Source organism: Poecilia reticulata, linkage group LG2, assembly GCF_000633615.1.
Source record: "Poecilia reticulata strain Guanapo linkage group LG2, Guppy_female_1.0+MT, whole genome shotgun sequence".
NCBI classification, from domain to species: Eukaryota; Metazoa; Chordata; class Actinopteri; order Cyprinodontiformes; family Poeciliidae; genus Poecilia; species Poecilia reticulata.
This window is the reverse complement of record NC_024332.1, coordinates 24933334-24959337: the sequence shown is the minus strand read 5'-3', so window position 1 is coordinate 24959337 and position 26004 is coordinate 24933334. Positions and strand designations below refer to the sequence as shown.

Sequence of the window (26004 nt, the reverse complement as noted above, 5' to 3'; positions counted from 1 at the left end):
AAAAAAAGTGTTTCCATTGCACTTTTACAAAATAAACCACGTTCAAAACGACATGTCATCCCAGAGCCAAAAACCAGAAACTGACACATTTCCATTGAGCAAATTTACTTTTGAAATGTAAAATTGTCCAATTTTATGGTTAATGGAAACGAAGCTGCGAGAGGATAACAAAGCACTTCTGGTCCAAAGATGATCTTTACAGGGAATAATGGATCAGCTCAGTAAAAATAAGCAGATAGAAAAAAACTCTCAAAATCACTTCACACTTACAAAATGTGAGACACACTTTGTTCCACAATTATGAATAATTTAAAAACGTGGCTTTAAGCAGTCGGGTTTTGGTTCATCAGATTGATCTTTGTAAACAGAGACGACGGCCGAGTCCCTACATTCACTTTGTGTAATCAGCATGGCCTGGAAACGATATCAGTTTGTTAAACCTTTTAACGTCTTAAAAGACTAAAGGATTCTTTTAACCAATAACGTRTCAAGAATGTTATTCCTTCCTGTTTTCAGTCATTAAGTTGAATTATTTCACAGCCAGTCRGCTCTGCATTGATACTTCAAAGTATTATTTTATTAAATTATTAAACATTACTGAGGACTTCGATCAGATCATTAAAATAATCCCCTCACTATGATGCTGCCACCACTATGCTGCGATGTAGTGTTCAGGATGGTGCACATTGTTGTTTTTTCACACATACAGAACTAATTAATAAATTAGAATATTACAGAAAAATCWATTTATTTCAGAAATGTTATCACTGAATGAAACACGTTATATAAATAAAAATTTTACAGCCTTTATTTCTGTTAATTATGATGATTTTCTGCTTACAGGCAATGAAAATACTTCAAATYTGAACCTCACACCAGACCAATAAAACAACATTCAATACAGAAGTGTGTGCTAAATKAAAAGTGTACTTAATACCTGCTCACAGGTTATTTTTCAAAAGGTAATTTTGTTCTAAAAAGAACAGATCTCATCTGAAAATAATTCCCGTTTTTAAAAAATTCTGTCTCCTTTCTTTACAGGTTTTTTTTTTTTTGCTCTACTGGCCTTTATTTGAAAGCCCTCAGACAGGAAAGTAGGTAATGAGAGAGAGAAGATATGTAACAAAGGTCACCAGGCCAGGAATCSAACCTGCAACTGCMGCGTTGAGGATTTGACTAAAGTGAAAATGTTCACTGTGTGTTTGATCTTTCTATATTTTATGAAAATAACAGGGCCTYCCTAAACGTCAGTGATGACCCCAGTAATAATCTAATCTGTGGCCTCATTAATAACTCTTCCCAATCATCATTTTGACCTCAGACCCATGATCTGAATTTGTAAGATCGTCTCTCTGCCTCAATAATCAGCGTGGCCTGACACTTAAAAACAATGTTGCGTTTGCTCCCTGAATCAGTAAACAAATCTGAGGCTGTGTAGGAACATTAAAAAATAATTACAGCGCTGTTTGTCTTGAATTAGCATGGCTAATTAGTCCTTCTGTCATCTCATTAAGAGCCAGGGGGGGAAAAGTGACTTCTGAAGCGCTGGAGGTCGTCCTGCTGAAAGCACTCCTGCATTTTTTTCCTTTTTCTTTGCTCATTTACCGCTCTCCTTCTCATGTAAATGAATTTTTTGTTTGGGTTTTTAAAGGTTTCCTGCATGAGCAGCGGAATCCTGAGACATGGAGGAGATAAGGCCCCGCTGGTAAAAGGGCAACAATGAAGAATGCATTTGAGTAGGTATGCGTGCGTGTGTGTGTGCGCGCGTGTGTGTGCTTCAACTTGTGTGRTGGGAGAGTGGCAGATCAAGAGACGAGATGAGAAACGGAAGAGRAAAACAGCGGTGGCGGCAGCTAATCCTTAGCCACCTGGATCTGTGGGGGATGACAGCGAGGTTCACAGGGGAGAAGGGGGCGGACCAAAGGTTCTGGACGTTACGTTTGTCTGAATGTCATGGACGGATGATGAGACCAGGTGCAGAGAAACTGTTTCCCCCCCACAGAAAATGTCCTTCTTTAGTCAAATACTGATAGAGTTCTGCCTCTTTTTTAAATGAAAAAGCAAAATTGTTGGTAAAGAAAATGAGCTTCATAAGTTGTAACCAGACTGCTTCCTTCAACACACAGATGGATTATTATGTTAAGGCTTATATTTATTAATTGAAATCAGAGACGGTTCGATCTGAACTTTATTTGTTGATAGTAACTAAACCGAATYGAAGCTAGTCCCGCCACGATAACGTGATAAGTTGTTCCAGAAGATATYGTGATAAACGATAATATTGTTACTTTGAGACCATTTTCAAACATAAGGGCAATTGCATAATAATGTAAGRACACATCCTGAGAGATCAATAAACATTTAAACACTCTAACCTTGACATTTAAATAGCCTCTTTGAAAGGTATTTACATAATGTTCACTGCTGACAAACTGATCAGAAACAAAAACGAAAGCACATAGATATACAGAGTTTCACATTTTATGTGGATATTAAAACAACTCGTTTTTTCTTTTGGTTAATCTTTTTGTTTTCTGCYGTTTCCACCACGTTTTGGTTCAGCAAAGCCTTTTGGATAGTTGAGGACAAAACCGAGAAAGTCAAAGTCAAACCAAACAGTGGACGAGTCTATCCCAGCAAAACATAACTGATCCTTCTAGAAGATATATTCTTTTAGTAATCATCACAAAAAAGGGATACAGCAAAGTATACATCAAACTTTACCTTTAATAATTGATTACATTGCAACATTAAGCCTTCTTTATTCTTTCTCATCTGAAAACCTAAAAACCAGGCTTCGAGTGACAGATTTTAAAGACATATCTAACGACACGTCTCTGGTGAAACGATGCCAGTTCTGATCTCTGACACCATCCTGCTCAGAATGACAGCTGTCAACCACCAGACTGAGACAGCAGGAGGTTATTCCAGAATAAAGCCCAGAGAAACCTTCTGTAATTTAAATACATTACAATACTGCATTTTAAGAAAGAAAGTCCAATTTTGGGGGATTCAAACTGCGACAATTCCCAACCTGATTTTCCATGTGGATGCCCCTTGCGTAAACAATTAGGCAGTCTGTTTCTAAAATGTTGCGTTATTTCAACGTTTTGCCTCCTGCCAGTACTCACAGGTCTAACCTTGCATTCCAATTGAAGTAGTCAGGTAGCATTGTCAAATTATGACATCTGAAGGACTCATGAAAAAAACTGTAAAAGAAAAAGTTCACATAAATGATGAGGATATTTTAGCCAGCATTTTAAGAATGTAGCCCATCGTCTTCCTGACATTTTCAGTTCACCTTCTTGCAAGCAGCCACCAAGTCGCTCTCATCACCACCTTCTAGAAATGTCTCTCCGTCTAACTCACACTAATCACTGGTGTTGGTGTCAGATACGCCATGTTATATTTGTATTTCTGAGATGTGAAGAAAGTGAAGCAGGTTGTGAAATGGCAGACTGCGGCGTCACCTTTTCAACGGGGAATTATTTGTTCTTCACATGCAAAAAAAGAACAACATCACACCTGAAATCTGATCTGATAGTAAAACCTGATCCATCTAGGACAGGATGGTTTAGATTTGGGTGTTTTTTGTGTGTTTTGCAGTGAAGTCTACATGTACAGGGAATCTGGTGATATAGGTATATGGAAAAAAGACATAGCCAGAGTGACATCATTACCCCTGGCTTCACTGTTTTAATTATGATACAACATACAAACATTTTTACACCCCTTCACTTTCTCAAATACAGAAAGTCTAGCTTTGTAACAAGACATGGACATGAGCATTTACAAAAGTTAGAGCAGGGATTGATTTCTGGAACTACAACTTTAATTTAAGTTAYCAGACTAAACAGAGTAAAGTAGACCGTGCTCATTTTTGGAAATCTGTGTTTTCATTACAAAGTTGTCAAAAAACAMCAACACAATTTTGCAATTGTGTTACWTCCAATAAGTAGCAAACGTAATTAAAATTAGTTTGTTCATGCGATAAGTCATTAAAAATCATGCCGCGCCACCTCCCTCCTTCTGCTTCCTGTCGTCTTCTTCAGCGTTTCCACCAGTAGTAACATCCGGTTATTGGTCACGTGACACGATATGAAAATCTGCAAAATACACCAAATTCGATACAGCCGAAAAAACACATCATCCATGTGCAAAACTTTACACAAAACTTTTGTTCGAAATTGCCTTGTTTCCATTAGTTGAATTTTTTTTCGTAATTCCAAATTTAAGGTCAATAGAAATGCATTGCAGTAGTTATGCTCCACTGATCATCTGTCACGTGAAATCTTGATAAAATACATTCAAATTTGATGAAGAAAGAAGATCAGACATTCGAGGGGTGTGAATACTTTTACCAGGCACTGCAGCTCTGACTGCTTATATAACTACATGCAGTATTAACAGAGTCTACCTGTAGGAGTTTGTCTGTGTGACAGAAACATGGCCCTGTGAGCCTTTTCATTCATCTCTCTGCGGAGGCAAGTTGTGCCACTTTCTTTTTCTGTTGAAGCGGAACTCCAAATAAACACATCACTGTCAACAACAGGGCTGACCACCTCCATCACTGCTGCTCTCCATCTGTCCTCCACCACCACCACAGAGCCAGCCAGGCATGCTTTCTAAAGCCTTTTTTCCTCATTTTATTTACTACACTTCCAAACACAGGGTTAGAGGTAAACCTAAACCCAGAGAGGGTGATTTTAACCAGAAAAGAGGGACTGAAGGGTTCAGCATGCAGACAGGTGTAGTCTGTTTAGTCCTAAAGACATTCCATCCAAAGGCTGTGGGAAGCACATTGGAGCGGAGTCAGCAACACACCAAATGTCAACTTAATAAAAGCCCAATGTGAGTGACATGCGCGCCTTACCGTAGAGAATGGTCACCATGGAGACCGGCATCACCAAGATGCCGAGGAGCATATCAGCCACTGCCAGTGACATCAAGAAGTAGTTAGTGGCGTTCTGCAGCTTTTTCTCCAGGGAAACCGCCAGGATTACCAGGATGTTGCCCATGACCGTGACGGCGATGGCGACCAAAATCAGAAGCGCCGGCCAGTTCTTCTCCACCCGCGACTCGGCGTGAATGCAGCGAGCTCCGAAGTCCGCCACGCCACCGTGCTGGGACCAGTTTGCCACCTGCGTCTCGATGCCATTGCGGGCGAGGTTGCTTCCCTGACACCTGAAGTGTGTCAAGTTATCAGGCAAAGGCGAAGGCCATGGGTTAGACTCCAGAGCACTGAAGGTCCTGATGGTGTTAGAGATCAACTCGGACATGTTGCCGTCACGCAGGTTCATAGTCTCACCCCAGTGCCTCTAAAGATGAACAGCCCAGACTGGAGTAAGGGAATTCAAACTTGAAGAAGCATTTTCTTGTAAAATACCGTAAAGCATCGCCAAGCGTCTCTTGATTTATGAAGTACCCTTCAATATGTGTTGTGTGTTGGGTATTCCAGCACCTCCGAGGGAACCGAAGCCTTGAAATGTCTGTCAGGATCAACAGATGATCCTCCACAGAGGGAAATAAAAATAGCAGACAGCTGAATTGAGAGCGACAGAAAAGAGCAGCTGTTTGATCTTAAAGGACAATAGGGCATGCGTAAAAATTTAATTGCTTGGGTGATACCATCACCGTGTGTCTCAAGGGTCTGGAAAAATGAGCAAAAAAACAAACGAGACAGAAGTGCTTCAGGTACTGAAAATAACCAAATCCAAACCTGGGACTAATGTCTTCATGAAAAAGAGAGAAGAAAAAAAATAACCTTATGGAAGGTGTTTGAACGGAAGTCGCAGGTTTCACATCCTTTAAGTCTGAGCTTGTCAAAGCAGAGCTCATGTTAAAAATATTAGCTGTGTGTTCTTATAAATTGGAATTTTCTGTCTTGACAGAATTTTTCCGGCAAATATGGTGGTTCCTGAGGACAAAATCTGCACTTTGGAGAAAATAACTTTATCTTAAAAAGCTGGGTGGAATTTCCTAAAAAGCTTCCTTACCCCAACTTGTCCCCACACCTGTGAGATGGCAAGGGCAGCTGACGGGGATGGACGGTGGTCATGATTACATTCAACATGGCATTGTCCATGTGTCACTAACTTTCCCTTCTCCCTTAAGAAGAACAAAACATTTCACTGCTTCTTTTTAACCAGAATCAATGTCAGCCCTCCAAGAAATCTGAAGTATTCCATGTTTTTCCTACTCATTTCCAGATCCATACCTCAGTGGAAAATGTCAGTCACTCTCACTCTCCATCCACGTCCGCCAACAACCTGAACGTTCCTGCGCGAACCTTCATGTTTCCCACGTGGCACATTCCCATGTCTCGTCACTTTCCTAAAACAATTTCAAAGAAGTGGAGGAAGAAGGTAGAGAACCACGCGGCTGACTGAAGAGCTCTCGATTCTCCAGAAGAGTGTTGTTAGTCGGCAAGTTGTTAGTCGTCTTCCGTGGTGGCCAAGAGCTGAATGCGTCTCCGCTTTTGCTCTGCTCTCAGCTTTCCACATGCAGCCTCTCTTCCTCTCAGCGGGGATCTCCTTTCTCTCTCTCTCTCTGAGTCTTTCACTCGCTCCCTCTCTTTCTCTCTCTCTCTCTCTCTCTCTCTCTCTCTCTCTCTCTCTCTCTACCAGGGTGTCTTTCCCTTGCATTGTATTGGCTGGCCCTCATTCTCTCTGATGTGTCTTGTTCTCTCTCCTATTGTGCCACCCCCCAACCCCCTTTCCCTCATCGTGTCCAGTATGTAAATGAATTCGATTTGTTCCCTCTTAGGTCAACGGGCTTTACTGACATGGCCAGACTTGGATACTAAAACTGTGCCTTGCAAGTATTGGCACCTCTTGAATATCTCATGTTTTGTAATGGTACAACCTCAAACTTCTAAGCATTTTTTTGAGGGGGATGTTATGTGACAGGCTAAATAGAAACAAAAGTGATTTCTGAATTTACCAGCAGTAAAGGAAGTTGTTGCTATGACTGATGAAGAACCGAAGGGTCCAGCATGGTCGAACAGAAGCTGCCCCTTATACCAGATTTGTTTCGGGTGTAGACATTATCTCAAGGTGTATTCATGGTTTCTGGTCAGGGAAACCCAGGCTCTTATCTTCGATTTTTGCAGATGATGTCTGAAGTCATGGTTAACTGCTGGAAAAATGTTGATTGCTCCCCTCTATGTAGTCTTTGCCTTACGGGAAAATGTTGTTCATGGGTGATGGCAGAAAGAAGGGGAAGATGGACCAATGGACTGGTGTTCATCTGCAGCACTGCAGGCATTGAATAGAAGATCATATACTTTGTCGTTCCCTAGGGGAAAATTTGTCATGGACTCAAAGGTGTGTAGTGCTCCATAGCGGCTGCCAAAACAGACAGTAAAAACACATTGAGATCAAAGGTCTCAATTTACCAGCCTGTTTACCTTGCCAACCCTGACCAAGGTTAATGAGATGACCAAAAAGAATGAGATCTCAGATACCAGTGGTGGACATGGGCTTGGCTCTGTTTAAGATAGGATGAAATCTCAATCCTCTGATGGAAGCAGGAGCTTCTAAGCCTCAACAGGAGTTAGTTTAGGTGGTTTAGCCATCAGATCAGGATGCCTCCTGGGCATTTTCCTTTAGATGTTTTGTGTGTACGACGTAGGATATACTGGTGGGACTGCATCCCTTCTGCCCTGGTAACAGGTTTCTGTCCCCCATAATGAGCTGGTTAGTGTTACTGTGAAGGTACTATATGCCTAGATATCCTTCTGTTACCTATTACCCCAAGTTTCAGTTAAGCAGAAGAGAATGGATAGCTTTTATTAAAGCATGACGGAGAGAAATGCCACTTTCAGGTATAAAAACAGATAAGGAATTAAGAGCCAGTATACTGCAGTACTGCATATCATTCAGGAGAGAGATTGCACACATTTGCTCTCAATATGTGGTGTCTGCTGGTTGTAATGTTTCCAGTAAGTTCTGACCAGTCTTGCACAGACTTCTCGGAAGAATTTATTCCATTTGCTCTCTCCAGAACAGCCTCAACTCTGGCAAGATGGAGGGTTTTCTCACATAAACTGTCTGCCTCGGATCTATTTATGTTTCCGCTGGATTTAGATTTCTCCAGGAAGAAAAATAAATGTATTGGTGCCACTCCCACCAGCAGCCAGATAATGCTGTGATTGGGAATTATAGACATGGCTTCTGTTGTGTACCTGATTCAGAAGTTCTGACATTATAACAACTAGGCCTGTCATGATAACAAATTTTGCTGGACGATAAATTGTTCCAGAAGTTATTGCCATACACGATAATGTTGTTTAGAGACCATTTTTAAGTAATATAATAGTAATGTCAAAACAATAATGCAAGAGAACATTCCAAGACATCAGTAAACTTTAAATTCTAATAAACATTTAACACTGGTACTGAAAGACATTTAAATATACAAGATAAATAAACAAAACAAGAAATAAAATGACTTTCGAAATCTTTGTAAACATAGTTGTCATTCAAAAATGGGATAGTTGAGACCAAGGCACCAAACTGAAGACTTTCATCATCCAGTTTTTGGTAAAAAAGAGACAGAAAAAAAAGAGACAATAAATCATGCCAACGGAAATAACTGATTGACAGGTGTAGTAACAACTGTAGCAAAGTCAAAGTGATAAAGAGGACATCCATCCTAATCTAAAGAGAAGACATGTTCTGGTAGTCACGGAGCAACAAATGAGCGACTCATGTCTCCTTAATTGAAAAAAACAAATAGCTTCTGAAATTTCAGCAAAGTACATTGTAAAAAAAAAAAGAAGAGTTACCTAAAATTAGAGATGCCATGTAAAACATACAGCACATTTGTACTCTTCACCTTTTGTGTCCCTTTTATCATCTTTATGTAATTAATATTTATTCACCACCCACTGGTGTCCATCTTGTTTTATCGCAGTGTTGTAAAACATAAACACAATAAATTATGCTAACGATCCTCCTCGCTGTTTGCTCAGTTCCAGCAAAAAACGTGTTGATTGGTCAGATGTGTCAGCACTGCAGCGGGTTTTGGTCTCCAGTGTGTGACTATAGTCAAATTGATCATAAAATAATTGTGTTCCCTCTCACGTTTCTATGCATATTTTAGCTAGATCGGCCCACACTGTTTGCATTGCAGATTTTAAATCACAGACCTAAAAATGTGTTGCAGGTGGATGGCGAAAGTCAGCTCATCCTCCCTTTGTGTCTGTCTGTCAGCTTTTGAGGCAACTGTTTGTATCTTTTATTTTTACTAAATCCTCTTAGGAAAAAAAAAAATTCTGTTTCTTTAAAGTCGTCTTTTAAGGCTTATATTAATAATCCCCGTTGATTTCAGAGAAGTCGCGCCGTGCAGTCTGTAAGTCAGGAAAGCCGTGATGCAGGTAAAATTTTAATAACGCTCTCACACACAACTGAACATCTTAGTCATCATGAAGCACTTCTCCACTTTACATGAGGAGTTCATGTTCATTTTTAAATTGTGGGTGGGGTTTGTTTACAGACCACAAGTGAGCTGCTCTTTCCTTTACAGGGTCCTTCCATCTGAAGGAAAAATGCATCCGTGCATTTACAGTAGTAATATTACTTTTTAGTTTAGTTTGTAATATTCACAATGCAGAATGTAACTCTTTTTGGCATTTTCATTCAGCATAAATCCAGGTTAGTTGGTCCCAGAGGTTGAGGCTGATAACTAGACAGAGATGGAACCGGTCCAAAGCAGATTTCTATCTAAAAACAACTTCAGTCTCTAAAACATTCCAGCTGAACTGTTTTCACTTTGGAATGATCAGTCGTTTACTTAGAGTGTTTTCACACCTAATAGTCTGGTTCAACTGAGAACCAAAACTGCAACACTGGTTATATTTTCAGCTGGTGCGGTTCACTTTCACACTGCTCTGTGTCAAACCATCCAAACCAACTAAAAAACCTGTTGACCTCCTCGCCTGTGGTGGTGCTGCAGCAAGAACTACTGAAGAAAACAACATAAAAACCTCTGAAGCATTCCCTTCCCAACAGAGCACATTACTTTATGTGATTTACCATCAGGATGTGAATATGTGCATGAATGGGTGACTGAATGAATGTAGTGTAAAGCACTTTGGGATTCTCTGGACTTAATAAAGCACTGTACAACTACAGGCCATTTACCATTTTATCATTTAGGTTCCCAGGTCTACAGCGAAACCTAACTTGACCTGACGTAAGAAAACTAAATGAAGAAGTAGCTGAACCAGAACGTTTCTTTGTGATCACGTTTACTGGCCCAAAGCCCAAACGAAAGAGGTGGGTTTGAATTAAGGCATTAAAAAAGTATTGACTGACAAAACTTCACCTATACTTCTTAACATTATGTACTTGTGTCTTTCCATTGATTTTTCCTCTCAATGCAAATGTAGCAGAAGGTTTAAAAAATTATCCCATTCAGACAAATTTATATTACTTTTTATGAGACTAGACTTAGGAAGTCTGTTTCTACTTTTGGCTGTTTTCGGACTAAACCTCCTGGCAGCTCATCTGAGTGTATATGTACACTCAGATGAGCCAATATATGAGCCAATATAAAGTGGCTCATATTCGAGATAGTTAGAATATGAGCCACTTTTAACCCAGGGAGAACAGCAGATCAGGAGTGTTTTATTTTTGCTTCAGCTGTCAAGCAGCCTACTGTCCTGTTGCTAGTGACAGGCAGACTTATTGTTTGTGAAAACTTTTGTCTTCTTGGCCCGTTTTAGTGTCACACACGTCGAGCCGTTATTGACTCAAACTCCGGTGTTTGTTCAGGTGGAAATTCAAAAAAGAATAGCCCCGAGCGTTGAGACGTTAATAGGTCTGTGTCCAGGATAACAGAGCGGGGACACTGCAGTGCACGTAGGTGTGCTCTCTGACAGACCCTGTGTTGGGTGGCAACGGGGAGGCAGCTCTGAATGCGAGTTTCCAACCTGGTAATTTATACACTCCTGCCCCAATGCGCTTAGCAACCTGCCATTATTTGTTCATTTTTGTCTTTGTTCAAATTCGCTTTCCTTTTTGTGTTAGGGATGTATAGTACTGGCAACTAATTGAAAGCAACAGCAGCTGTTGTTTCGGCTCCAAATGGATAGGTAAAGTCGCTCTCCGCCTCGTTGCTAGGTGCTCCTGATGTTTTCCTTTCATTTCCTTCGGGTGAAGTAGAATCAGTCGCCAAGCAGATGCTGTTGGAGTAAAATCAAAATGAAAATTGTAAAAACATTTTCCCTCTGTGTCCGTGTGGCTCATATGCTTCCCCCCCCCCTGCTTTACTGATTTCTCTCACTATGACTCACGCCTACTTAATGGACTTGATGTGCGCTGGCATAATTTATCTTTTTCATCATGGTTTTTCTTTTTGTAGTATTGCTAAAGAAAAGGCCATTCTTAATAACAATCACACAGTCATTTAAAGAAGAAAAGCCTGTCATAGATGGAGCTTGAGATTTGTTGGCTCATTGTGTTTTTGTGTAAAAATTGCTTCTGATAGGCATCGTTTGGGCATTCTTCATTTTCCCATTAGTTGGTAATTGAGTTCTGACAATGGCACATACATGTGGTGAATTAAAACTAATTACTTAATAGTCTTCCATGTTTGCCTCATTTGTACATTGTGATTCAAAATTGCTTCCCTTTGTGTGAAAGGACAGATGCGAGGTTGGCAACAATTTCCCTTTTAAGTTTAACTCTTTACTCTTCAAAGCAAAGTCACAATTGCATATTTTATTCTATTTAGGAAGCAGATAGCCCTTCTTAGAATGATCACCTTCATGCAACGGAGGGCTTTGCAAGCCACTGTGATCCTTTAGGGGCTGTGTTGTCCAGGACTTTGGCAGATGGTGGCGTGTCCTGGTGAACTGGTCTTTGGGGAGAGACAGATGAGGAGTGACTCAGAATTTGATGAACCATGACCCCTATAAAGAGATTACATTTGTCCAAAATAAGAAAACCTGGCATCCGCCAGGAGCCAGGGGGACATCTAGTTGTCAAACAGAGTCCTGAGGCTCACTTGGTGCAGCCTGAAAAGGCAACAGGAGGCCAACTTCATGTGAGAAACGAGTAGATGCTGKGCACAGTTTGAGCTGTGGGTTAAGTGAAATAGGCAAGGGTGATGGACTAGGTAGGCTGTTTCWAGAAGGTCAAAATTTGGTTTTTACTTTTTCCTATTTGTCCATCAAATGGGTGACGAAAGGGTGTGAGGATACTGACAAATACCCAGCTAAGAACCTTAGTGTCAGAGTTCTCCCAGGTGGGCCAAGGGGTCATCTCTTTTGGACTACAAGTTGCAAGAGGGAAGGTTCTGACTCTTTGTGGTTATGGACTGAACTGTAGTTCAGGCTATGTGTTTTCTTTTGTCAGTAATTGGTGGTMTGGAAGGGGTGCCATCGAGGACACCCCATTTTTCTGCTACTTGGGGACTTCAACACCCTTGTGGGGAATGATGGTGCTACCCAGAGGAGGAGTGGGATTAGGAAGAACGGCCCAATCCCACTAAATCTGAGAGATGGTTTGCTACTGAGCAACAGTGCTAGGCATGGTGTGTCCTACACAAATACCATGTTAGAACACAAGGTGGTTGGTACTTGGTACCAGTCCACCTTGGGTCAGAAGTGGATGGTCAATCCTGTAACTGTATCTGCCTCTCTAGTGAAGAGAGGATCGGAGTTGTTAACTGATACTTGCAAATAATTTCATAGATTCACTGCTAGAGAGGCCTTGGAAAACCAAAAAAGTGGTTCAACTTGCAACTTCAGGAGATTTGCTCTCATCTTCCAAGAAAAAAAGGAATACATGGAATCCAAACTGGCCATATTGAGGACTTCAATYGCAGATGCAGCTTTAAGGAGCTGTGACTTTAAGAAAATCGGTGTGTATTRCGGCTGCAAGGAAGACACCAGCTGGTGGAAGCCAGGGAGGATGGGAGGTTCCTTAGCTACTTAGCAGCAATGAGATCAATACTGGGGTGTTGAAGCAATTTGGTGAGGCTATGGAAAATGATTTATGGTAGATGTGAAGTGACTGGGATGAGAGTCAGCTCATGTAAGAGTAAGACTGTGGCTCTAAACTAGAAAAGAGTGCACTGCTCTCTCTGGGTTGGGGCTCAATATTTGCTTTAAGCTGAGGAGTTRAAGTCTCTCAGTGTCTCATTTACAAGTGACAAGAAGATAWAGCATAGAACAATTTAATGAATTAAAATATTGTCTGTTGCAAAGCAAGCATTGCACTTGTTTGCAATATTGAAGAAAGTAAAGCTCTAAATTTACTCAGTCACTATGCCTCAGCATCGAAAGGAGTCAATAAGGTGGTTTAGGCATTTAGTCAGGATGGATCGTCTCTTAAGGAGGCAGTAGGGAATGATCCAATTCAGGCTCAATTGTACATTTAAAAGTAGAGCTGATCAAAGAAGGAAAACGTTGAGCTTTTGTTCCAAATTCATCCTTCGTAAGTTATTGTGTCTATGTGTACAATAATCCGGAGTGCAGGTTTGAGTAGGTGTGATACTGACAACAGTAGGTGCAAACTAGGGGAATCAGACATGGATTTAAATAACCCTTCACAGATTAGTCSACTGCCTCACTAATCGTGACTTGAAGCGGTATTTAAAGTTTACTTTTCCCTCTGCATTAAAACATCATTGTTGTCTCTCTCCATGTAAATGATTTCCAATCCACTCGAGATGCTTTTCCTCGAAAACTACATCAAAGCCTCTGGCGACTCTCCCAGAGGCAGACTTCACTTTCCATCCAGTCTGTCTAAATCATCATCTTTTTCGCTCCCTTATGCTCCCTCTCAGTCAAAGGGGTAATTACAGTCGCCTTCGTCCACTTGCTGACTCTTCAAGTGTCTCTTGCACTTTCCATCATTTACTCCCTTTCATTCTCTTTCTGGCTGACTGACTGTCGACTCCATCGCATTGCATTTCTCTCATTTGTTTGCTGTCCATCTCTGTTTTGCAGCGACAGCAGGAATCAGTGCCATGAAAAGTCTCTAGAAGGCATATTTAATGAATAATTAAATTTGGCTTTAGCAAACTGGGGGGGTTTTGCTGTGAAAACGTAAATCCAATTCAAAGTTAAAAACTTGGATTTGACAGATCTAACTTCCATATAGAAACGGTGGCACCGGGCTCCTTCTGTGTTGTCTGGGGACGATAAGAGGATCCCATCGCTAACATATTGCAAAAAAAAGTATGTTAGATATCCAGGACAGACAGATGCACGCTGGAGCAAAGAGTTTGTTTAGCATTTAGAGAGCAGCACAACAGAGATAAGAGAGAAAATAAAGATGATGCGAGACTTTGGTGACAGATGGACAGCAGAAAGAAGTATTTTGAGTCAACATGAGAGGAGGGGGGGAAAGGACTGAGAATGAAAAAGAAAACAGCAGCCGTTATCCGTAACACAGAAACAACACAATCCTCCAGAAAACTGTCCATGCAGACAAAAACACAGACGGCGAAACAAAGAGTTGATGCACTTTGACTTTTGGCCTCTTCTGCAAGAATAAAGCTCCCCAGACGTTCAGCAGAGTGAAACACAACAGTTATGACAACAGAGGGCGAAGGGAGAGCAGCTGAGAGCGTTTCAAGTCTGGTTTTCAAGGTAGATACTCCCGTTTTATTTTCAGAGGCCTCAGTTGCTGCTTTTTCCTTCTCACTAGATGCATTTCCATTACAAACGTGTCAAAATTTGTTGATTTCCCACTAATGTCGAAAAACAAAATTTCGCAACTGCATTGTTTCCGTTAAGAAAGAAATGCAATTAAAAATCACACGTGAATCAGTTTGTTTATGCAATGAGTCGCTGAAAAACAATCTTTTTGCCGCTTCCTGTCATCGTCTTTTCTATCCGGTTGTTGATCGCATGACATTTGTGATGTGCAAAGTAGTGCTTCCATTACAGTTTTGCAAATTGCAGTAATTTTGATGCAGCCAAAAAAGCACACCATCCTAGCTCCAAAAGTTTTCATCAAAACACATGAGTTTTTCAAAATTGCCATGTTTCCATTAAAGGGGCAGTACTATGTTCTTGGAAAGCACATAATACTATTTTATAGAACAATATTTTATAGCACTATTTTATAGCACAATAAAGTAACTATTGTTACCTTCAGTTGTTAAAAATATGCTGTATACATGAAATATGACTTAAAATAAATTTTAYTTCTTAATTTAACGCCTTGAAATTGGACCACTGTCTCTTTAAGAAACTCTTGCTCTTTCTGAAACTCCACTTTCAGGAAGTCGTTACAACATGGCTCCTCTATAAATCCTTTAACAATGTTTTTACCAACATTTCACTGAGAAGCAGCTCCTATAATGAGCTCAGCAGATGCTCAGTACCATCAAGTGTTTGYTAATTGTGGCTGGCTAGTCTGAAGGAGCTGAGTGGGGGAGTTGCAGAAGAGGACTGCTCTAGGAGGCAATAAAGCAAATGGTTTTTCATGCATGGAAGAATCAAAGCAACAGTTCAGCTATGTTTTTGAAGAGGGAATAACAGTATAACATGGTGTAAAGCTGAAAAAAGTTGATTTTCCTTAATGCTGCCCCTTTAAATTTATTGTCAGAATAAAGCTTAATTCATATTTTCTGGTCCACTTGTCTGTCCCCACAAAGTCTGTCTGATGTAAATTTGTCCATCCGTCCCCAGTAGGTTCTGCTAGAGMCAGCCCAGACCTGTGAGCATAACTGTATATGCCGGCAAAAACAATAATAATAGTCCCAGTCAGAGGGTGGCGCCAGACTCAAAGCAGAGGGCCATTCCCTGGTTGATCAGTATTCCTGATAAGTGCAACACGAAGACAAAGAGAACACTACAAACAAACTAGAGAAAAGGTTACTGAAAAGTATAAGTCAGGGGATGGATACAAAATTCATTTCTAAGGYCCTGAACGTCCCCTGSAGTTCAGTAGAGTTTATTGTCCAGGAGATAGGCACCAGCTTTTCCTTTGTCAAAAAATATGCAAAATGCAACGTTAAAACATAATGTGAGGTATCAGACTGTTTCAGATTCTTGAACATCTACGTCTAAGGGAAGTGCGACTCTTCCCTTAACTTCCCTTCACCCCCCACCTTTGACAGTTTCAGGTCAGATCTTGACACTGTTTGTCTTGTACAATACTTTCTGTTTCATATCAAAGCAGAGATGAGCTGATGATGTGCATTTTGCTATTGAATCTTTGAACACTAGAGACATATCTGGCTTTCTGCAAGCTACATCAGGAGTCTCTGTTAAACCTGCTACATTTTGAAGCATCTCTTTTCATGCTACATTTTTAGATCCTCACCGTCTTCCATCAGCMCTCCTGCAGATAGAACATGGGTCCACTTAGGTTTTCTTTTGTATAAGAGTGCTTGTCTGCATGAACCAGGAGATCCAAGTGACGRAGTGAAAGATAAACGTCTTAAAATCTCTTSAAAGAAGAGGCTATTATTGGCTGAGGGAAAGGCATTTTAATCTCACTGACATTCAGGTTTATTGAAGATATTTATACGTCTTCTGTTGTGCCTTTTGCTCCAGCGTTAGTAACCGCTTTTGCAACTCTAATATTCTGTAACTTCTGGAACCTACAGTACTGGGGGGCGTTCACTAGCACTGCAAAAACACAAAATCTTACCAACTATTTGGTCTAGTTTCTTGCAAATATCTTCATAGACTTGAAATAAGACAAAACTAACTTCCAAGTGATGTTTCAGAAAGATATAGAAGCTTGTTTTAAGTCAATAATTCCTTAATATTGATGAAAAAGTTCGAGTTCCATTTGCAAATTCTTTAACTTACAACATACGAAAAATGTCTTGTGATGAGGGGAATTATCTGACAAAGGAGCAAGAACGTTTTCATTAATATTAAGGAATTATTGACGTAAAACAAGCTTTTATATCTTGCTGAAAAGCTACTCATAAAGGGCCGACCCAGCATTTTCTGTTTAAATGGGTGTATGACGTCACTGATATCAAATGTTTTGGTTTTTTTTGTAGACCGTTTAGTAATGTTGATGAGTTTGTAAATTTGTTTAGATTTTGTCATTTGGTTTGACCTGTTTTCTCATGGTATACTCTAACGAAGTGAGGTCAATCAATCTTCTGTATTGCTGCTAAATGTGCTAATGGAGGAGAAACAACTTGTARYTACAGGAAAACCATTTATCTGCCATCATATCAGAGGATAAACTAGTCAGCAAATACCAGTGCTGTGATAATTAGCGCAAATTCCATCTGGCCTTAGCATTTGTAGCAGGTTCTGTTGTGGTGAACCAGCTGCAGCATAGCAAGGTTAAATATCAAAGTGATTGACAGCACTAAGACTCTCCTCCTGGCTCTAATTGGTTGTTTCTGTCTCATCTTATACTGTCACAGTAGTGACAGTTTCACAACAAATGTGTAAAAAACCTTTTGTTGTAAAAAGAAATACATATTTCAGCTTTAACTGAGAGGCCTCAAGTTTATCATCCTCCTATGACTGTGCATTTATCTAATTTAAAAGATAAGTTAGATAAATACACAGCAACATGTCTGCTTATCTTCACTTTGTGGTCACCTTGCATGATATTTTTTAGTAGGAAAGTGTAACATTTTGGCCAGCTGCTGCTTCCTACCCCTAATACTCAGAACACATTAAGTGTGAATGTCTGGGCGTGAGTGTTGTCCTTCCTTTGATTAGTAACTGACCTGGACGAAACGGGTCACTGGGAAGCACAGCCGCTCTCCAGTCAGGAAATAACCCTCCCAAATGGAAACCATCATCACAGACACATCCGTTTAAACACCGTCTCCTTAAACTCCTAGGAGGTAGATGTTGCTCTCACTACGGTCAGTTCTAAAGGAATAGAGTTTCATGACTAGACACTAATGAAAAGCAAAGAATATCTGTCGAAAAAAAAAACTGAAATCTTTCCGGTACGTTGRATCTTAAGTGTTCACACACCCCTGTGAAAACAAAACAGCAGGTTTTGTGAAGCCTGGATGAGTCATTTAAAAACATTTTACACATTTAATGTGGYATTTATTCTGTGAAAATTAAACGATTCTGTTAGACGGGAACATTTTTAAAAATTAGATTGCAAAGTTGAGTTTTTATAGCGCAAACTATAAAAACCCTTTTGTAAAAAAACATTTAAAATGTACTGTTGTCACATTGGTGACTGCATGATGTCTTTGTGACTTTTTGTGTTCGTGTCTTTATGACATAAAGTACTTTGAAYTGCCTTGTTGCTGAAATGTGCTACACAATAAACTTGATTGACTGATTAAAGGCATATTGCYGTAAAAACCCACCGTCCCACACTGACTTCTTACACTTCAACATGGTAACAAACAGAACTGGATTAACAGACAAACCAGCAGACGTTGAACGGCATCTTTGATCTAAAATAACCCACTTACTGTCGGGTTTCCCCCATGTTTAATGGTTTAAAACGGCCATTAAAGTCACTAATGGGGCAATTTTAGATGAATTTGCAAAATGTTGCCCTGCAAACTGTTGACTCACATCTGGTTACCTGACAGTTAAACCACACCTTCACAGAATGCCTGTTTTCAAAAGCAGCGTTTAATCCCACAACCCATAAATCAGATTTAACACTAAAGACATAAGATTTTCCAGTCTTATGTCCACAATGTCTGACTCCATGATTTGTTTGAGTTGGCACTAAAAGTATAGATCACTCCCCTTTTGCTGCACATTCACAAGCTAAGAACCTGGGTGTTCACAACTGTCAAACTTTTTTAGCTTAGCATTAAAAAAAGTCCTCAGTGGAGTATTTGGAAGGTCTTTCTATTCCCTATCACTATTTTCTCAACAGACCAACAATAATAAACCTGCTGTAAGAAACATAAACCTGCCGCTAAGCAGCCTGGATATTAGTCCCCACTCCCACCTTTTTAGTATTTCAGGTTTTATTTGTGCTAATTTAAAACCTCAGGAAGTTTATTCAACTCTCTGAGATACGGCCAAATTAATAAAAAGTTAACACAACTCACTGCTTTAAGTTTATCTTTCACAAAGTCAAACTGGAGCTCAAAATCTAAAACTCTCCAGATTTATTTGACTCAAAGAGAAAGAACGAAATGCAGCTCAAATGTTTTACAGCGTCTTCTTGGAGCTCTCAAATAATTTGGACGACACCTAAAAGTAATGGAAGTTTTTTCTACTCATTTTATCTGTTTCAGATGAGAAAACTCAACTGAATATTTCGGTGGAAAACAATGTGAAAACATTGTTCTTGTTTATTAACATTTTACATGTTTTGTTTTAGTAATTTGTATTGTTRGTAGAATATAATCTCTCTYTYTTTYTTTTTTTTTACATTTATTTTTGTTATTGGTTTAGGGCAGTGGTCCCCAAACTACGGCCCGCGGGCCGGATCCGGCCCGCCTCCACATTTGGTCCGGCCCCCTGAACAATACCAGAGAGCATTTAGATTTTTTTTCATATACCGTATTTTCCGGACTATAAGCCGCTACTTTTTTCCTAAGCTTTGAACCTTGCAGCTTATAGCCCAGTGCGGCTTATATGTGAATTTTTCTTCAACCACCAGGGGGCTCTTTAGCAAGAAGTGAATCATTGGAAGTCAAAATTGGAAATCAAAGAAGAAAGCGCCCATTAAAACGGAATTAGGTTTTAATAGGGAATTAAAATTTGAATGTTGTTGATCAGTTAAATAGCATTGAGGGGGAAAAAGAAGATTTTTCGTTTTTTAAATAATACTCTGATCATTATGAGAATTTGAGGTATATATATTAGGATCCAATAGATGGCAGTAGTGCAACAATAATGGATGCAAGCTGGTGTTGAAATCTAAAGAAGAAGAAGGAAGAAGCACCCATTTTCATTTAGCACATGCTAGTAGCAGACACAAAGGAAACTACCGTAATCAGTTCAGTTAAATCTAAACTTGGCAACATTTTCTTTTTCAACCGTAATAAATGTGATATTCGATTGACCTGTTATGACTCAAATTTTGGGTGTCCGCCCCCCTCTGCTACTGCTACATCGTTGTGGAAAACCTAGACGGCCGAGATATCTGCAGCTTATAGTCTGGAAAATACGGTATTTATTTCATTAATAGTGTTATTTTTCCTGGATTTTTTCTGTGAAGAACCCAGAGAGGGTTATTTGATTGTGCTTTTTGGAAAACAATACATTTTTGCATCACTTTCCAGTCTTACATTTAGGCACTCCTGCAATCGTCACACTTTTTCTGTTACAAACTGACTCCGGCCCCCGACCAAAGAAGGGAAAAGTTATGTGGCCCTCACAGGAAAAAGTTTGGGGACCCCTGGTTTAGGGAGTTATTACTGCTGCTGCGTATCGCAATTATTTTAAAAAGTAATAATAAAAATKAAACAAAGCCATACAGCTTCTCCCCTGAGTGCGAGTAAAAATTCATGAGCATTCGGTTCCCTTCGCTCTCGTCTAATTAAAGTGGTTTGTTGAAACGCTGACAGCATAACACACGCTACAGGAGCCTACAAGGACATTTTACATGTATTTTGGAAGCAAATGAAAAAAAAGACGTGTTYACCAAACATTTCCTCTAAATAAGCAGCTGTCTGCCACAAAGAATTTAGATTCAAGCTTTGATTGGATGTTTCAGCCTTAAAAATGTCAGTTTCACCAGTTTAAAACTATCTACTAAAACGAAGCTCAGCTAAAAGGAAGTCACTTGTATTGTTTATATTATTTTACATGAAAAACTCACACTCCAGAGACTGATGGGCTACATCGGTTTGAGTTAATTAAACTGTCAAAACAGAGCATCGTTGCCAATTTATGAGTCGTCTGACCGTCGTATCAAAATAGTGGTTACAAGGCAATTCATTCCACAGAYGGAGGAGGAAGTGATGCAAGCCTCTGGAAAACCTAAAATATCATCATGTAGAATATTTCTCAGGAAAATTGCTCGTATACAGTATGTACTTCTGTCACAATATGTACACTAATCATAAGAATTAGTGATATGTAGTTTTCTRCTTTTAAAGATGCATTTTAATCTTTCTTTTTCGACAACGTAAAGATACATCCAACAACTTTAYGAGTTACTTTTTTAAAACAAAAACTGTTTACAGAAGTTTAATATCTTTGTGATTTAATATCTAATCCAAAACAAGGTTAATATCACACACAGACCTCAAACATATACATACATAAGCTTTCACTAGTACTGATGAAAGTTGGAAATATCTCACTTTTAAAATGCAGACATAAATGTACTGAATTTCAAATTTATCTGATAACTCTGCACCAGTACAGCACATTTAAATACACCAGTAGCTCCACAAGTTTGGTCAAACATGTAAAAACAACTTTAATCTGTTCAGTCTGTGCAAYTAGGAGTAAAACAGCCAATAGAAAATAAATTRTAAAGAAACTGAAACAATAAGATCGAYTACTTTGGTCAAACATGTAAAAATAAACTGCAGCAAACCTTCCAGATGGTTCAGAAAGTGCAATTAGGAATTCCAAATATGACGTAAAATAAATAATAAAGCATGACGTCGCTCAGAGCACAAAGCATAGAATTAGACTAAATAGATCTGTCCTTGTGGCACATTGTTACTGGTACCTGATCTAGAATCTTTTTCAATATCAGAACCGATACAGATATAATTATCGGATCGATGCGTCTCTAGGAAGGGTGTACGTAGTTTGTTTGTCACACAGTGTTTCCAGTTTGGCTCTTCTTTATGGGTTATAGATCCTGGTAAAGCACAGAACATATTTATTATGTCCAGATGTGCACATTCAGTCTCAAGACAGTGAACAAATGATAACGCAACTATTCCAGGTGTTGACCAAGAACAAGACTTGGAGCAAAACGTTGTAAAATGTTGGTCTGCATTGTACATTGTGGGAGATTCTGCTGTTGTGTTTGTGTTGATGCGTGTTCCCTTTGCTGTGACTCTGCTCCGGAGTTTATGAACCCGACCCGGACTGACTTCTTGAGTCATTAAATGCAGCCTGATTGGTTGTTACTGCAGCAGCTTTACTTTGGAGGGGGTGCTGAAAAAACAACACATCCAGTCGGCCGCCTCAGAAGTGGCCTCAGGGAGTAAGTCGGGTGCTGAAATGAGTCACTCTTGTTGGCCAGCGTGCTTTCACACCATTTAATCAAACGCTCTGATTGCTGCACTGCTCTGACTTTTATGACTGYACTTTAAACTACTGCAGAGTCCTCTGTGCTGCTAGTGGTGCAGATGGAGATATTCCTAACCTGGTTAAAGCGAAGCAGCGACTACACTGGGKTTACAGTGATCTGTGGTAATTYTTTAGACGCTCCATGAATAGGTGAACGCATAAAGACAGAGTATTGAGGAAAACATGGTTGAAACATACCAACGCTTTCAGAGCCACTAAAGACAGTTACAAAGTAACTTCCAGACCTCTGAGGTCTTCTGGTTCTGGATCTGCTCTGCATCCCCAGAACCAGAACCAAASAYRGAGAAGCAGCATTCAGCTTCTATGCACCACAAATCTGGAACAAACTTCCAGAAAACTGTAAAACAGCTGRAACACTGAGCTCCTTTAAATCCAGATTAATAACCCAGCTGTTTGGAGTTGCTTTTGAACCATAATAAATGAACCAACATATTTGATGTGTAATAATGATTTTGATGATGGCACTCATCAAAATGTAACATTTGTTAGTGGTTTTCTCAGTTGGTGTCCTTTATGACTTCGTATTGTTGTCTTTTTATGATGTAAAGCACTTTAAACTGCTTTGTTGCTGAAACGTCCAATACAAATAAACTTGACTGACTTGATAAAGCAAGACTTCAGTGGGGAACAGATACAGAATCTATATGGGGTTTTTTTTTGGTCGTTTGTAATGGAAAATTTTATAATGTGCTCCTCACCCCTTGTGTGCTTTAGATTGTGCCTGATGAGACCATGTGTCTGCATGATCTCATCATCAGTCCTATAGACCTCTACAGTGCCATATAACAGCAGGAGAGCTCCTTGATCCTGGAGACTATCTAAGTGTTACTTCCCCAACCCAGAACTTATCTGCCCTCTTTAGCATGAAAGAACAACCCCTGATCCTTAACAATAGACAAATGGCCAGACCATCTGTGTTGGGCTCCACAGAATCTCTGATACATAACAATCAGGGATTCACACCTATTGTCCAATCAAATCTCTCTTCTCTGACCAGAACCTATAAAAGGAAGCCAGATTCACTGTTGGTCAGAGCAGACTTGACAGACTCCTTGACTCTGTATCTCTGTTCTCACCTTGCAAGGCTTTAATAAATTTCTTATTTCTTCTTATTTTCCACGACACGTTACGCAGAGCTAGTCACCGTAGATGAGTGTAGGAACGTAGACCAACAGAATCAGGACAAATTGGTAAGGTGTCTGTACTGCTCAAGAAGTACTGCAGGTTGTTTGAAAATCATATTACTGAAAAAAAAAGAAGCTCCAGTAATTCCTTTTTTGAAAAAAAAAAGAAGAAAAAAAGGGCTGCTGGTACCTTTACTACAGCATTTAACTGGTTCTATGAAGGCAATTCAGTCTGAGCTCGGGGTAATTTTTTATGGGTTTATCCACTAATGAAGAGTGGCGCGTCTCCAAAATGTCATTAATTATAGATAATAGTATTTAATGTTAAATTAAATTTCTCACATGCAAATTTTATTTTAAATTTCATTTGTGGAAATGGAATTTCAACAACTACCACTCAGTTTATGTTTTCTGTCTGTCAAAGCTTTTACCTTTGACAGACAGAAACATTATCTAACCTATGACTGTAGTGGTTAAGTATTGCAAATTGTGTACATAGGTCACACGTGTGTTTGTGTGTGTGTGTGTGTGTGCGTGCGTGTGTGTGTGTGCGTACTAACATTTGTAAAGATAAAGGCAAAATTCCTCAGATTAAAACGAGCTGCACCCTAAAAAACATTTATTACCAGCTCATTTGTCCTCCGATTTTTTGTCCGCAGAATTCAAACAGGCTGTACTGTCTCTAAGGATTTTCCTGCTCTACTGTTATCTCAGATAAAAAATTTTAAAAAAAGCACACAGTCAAGTCCATACACAAAAGGGGCGTGTTTGTTTGAATAAGGTTTGTATAAAGACTGAAAGTGCTCCAACTTCCTTCTCAGGCAATCTGGTCTCCTGTGAGGCTCAAAGGCCAGAAATAATGTACACCATAGTTCTGCTGGTGGGCTTTTTCATAGCTGCTTACATCTTCCATGAGACGACGGTGAAGGGGAAGAGCTGCACCAGCAAAGCAAAGTTGCATGGCAAAACTGTGATAGTGACTGGTGGGTAAAGATTTAGTATAGGTGGTGTTTCTATTTCGTTTCTTTTTTTCAATGTCTTTTCATTATTTTCCACCTGMAGGCAGCAACACTGGCATAGGGAAGACCACGGCMATAGAACTGGCTAAAAGAGGAGCCAGAGTGATCCTGGCCTGTCGCAGCAAGCAGAGAGGAGAAGCTGCTCTGCAGGACGTCAAGAGGGTGAGAGTCTGCTGGTCATGTCTTTGTTTCTCACCGAAATAAAGATAGTATGACACTGGCACTACTGAGGATTGTGTTCTGTCTCATATTATARTGAATAAGATTGTATGCTTTATTTATTTGGTAATCTACATTTCACAGACATAGACCTATAGTTTAACAGTTGACTGATCAGTSTTCAATGTCTGTTTCAGGAGAGTGGCAGTAATCAGGTGGTGTTCATGCAGCTGGATCTGGCCAGTTTTAAGTCGGTCCGCAGCTTTGCAGAGAACTTCCTGAAGACGGAACCCAGACTCGACATCCTGATCAACAATGCAGGTAGGAGTTCTTGCCTCGATGAGATACTGGATATGCGACTCGTCGACAGAAACCCCCATGAAGACAAAGTATATTTAAAAAGTCCTTTCGTCCTACGGAGCCTAAAGGCTTCGACATAACTTAATGTGAATCAGAACAATTGGCATGGTTTCGGTACACACCTTTCATACAACGGCGCAGTCCACCTTGGGGGTAACCCTCATGGTTCAGTGTACATCAGCCTCCTATCTGGGAGACATCCCCAGTRCCTCCCCACATCCGCTGGTTTGGTTTTACGAAATGCTCACAGAGCTAGCACCACATTTTTCTGCAGACAACCTCTTCAATTACGACGTTACAGTTCCTATAGAGAAATTATTAACCATTCACCAGTCTCATCATTCTAGAAGTTATTTAGTGAGGAATCATACAATGTTGCAATGTACGTAATTTTTCACCATGTCTGACRTTCCTCYAAAGTATTTATGTCTCCTACGGATACAAAAACTGGATAGTTAAACACTGTCAACTTTCACCCATAGGTGACAAAAATAGTCTGTGTTTCGTTCTAGGTCTGTTCATATTTGGTCGAACCGAGGACGGGTTCGGGATGACGTTCGGYGTCAACCATCTCGGTCATTTCCTGCTGACTAACCTGTTGCTGGACCGACTGAAGGAGTGCGGAYCGAGCAGAGTGGTGAATGTGTCCTCTGGAGCGCACAACTGGGGAACAGTAGATTTTGACTGCCTGAACACCCACAAAGATCTAAGGATTGGGACGTCGTTTGTGGCTGGCCAAAGARTTTATGCAGACAGTAAGCTGTGCAAYGTTCTCTTCACCTACGAGCTGGCCAAGAGACTGAAGGGAACCAAGGTCACTTGCTACTCCCTCCATCCAGGTAAGCTACATRGTGGTCRTTTCTTGCTTAATCCACCGACAAGCACAAGCATTTGACAAAGACTAATGAAAATGTAAGAACAAAAAAGTGAGTGGCAAGGTAGATCACTCAAAAGTTCAATGAATGTAAAGACTTTTATCGATCACTTTGATCCCGTTGCCCTTCAGGTCTTGAGGTTAACCTGACAYAAACAACTTTGGAAATGGAAAACATACATGTCATGTTTGTTCAAACCTAATCCAGCTGTCCCTAACAGGAATCGTAATGTTTGTATTTCTCCTGTCGCCTTGTAGATATGGATTCTATTGTTTTTGCAGTTTTCTTTGTTTATTGTATGGTCT

The 26004-nt window shown here is 40.0% G+C and overlaps 2 protein-coding genes across 11 annotated transcripts in view; one reads left to right on the top strand and one right to left on the bottom strand.

The window, feature by feature from the left end:
* htr2aa (5-hydroxytryptamine (serotonin) receptor 2A, genome duplicate a) overlaps positions 1-26004 on the bottom strand; it is a 125844-nt gene that overhangs the window by 58966 nt on the left and 40874 nt on the right. Inside the window, exons 5-6 of one of the 9 annotated variants that reach the window (XR_536300.2) lie at positions 11770-11865; positions 6693-11188 (exon numbers count right to left, since the gene is read on the bottom strand). The exons of 6 other annotated variants lie outside the window; for them this stretch is intronic. Coding sequence is in view for 1 of the 3 variants with exons in the window: in XM_008436880.2 (XP_008435102.1) it covers positions 4874-5300 (427 nt within the window). In the remaining 2 variants the exon portion in view is untranslated. Of the gene's footprint in view, positions 1-4873; positions 6548-6692; positions 11189-11769; positions 11866-26004 lie in introns of those variants that run through there. 2 more of the 9 variants (XM_008436880.2, XR_536298.2) reach the window with 2 other exon arrangements.
* Positions 24110-26004, top strand: part of LOC103481467 (dehydrogenase/reductase SDR family member 13-like) — a 21762-nt gene continuing 19867 nt past the window's right edge. Inside the window, exons 1-2 of one of the 2 annotated variants that reach the window (XM_008436939.2) lie at positions 24110-24269; positions 24349-24467. In XM_008436939.2, coding sequence (XP_008435161.1) covers positions 24146-24269; positions 24349-24467 — 243 coding nt within the window. In that variant the 5' untranslated portion in view covers positions 24110-24145. The remainder of the gene's footprint in view (positions 24270-24348; positions 24468-26004) is intronic. The other variant, XM_008436929.2, reaches the window with a different exon arrangement.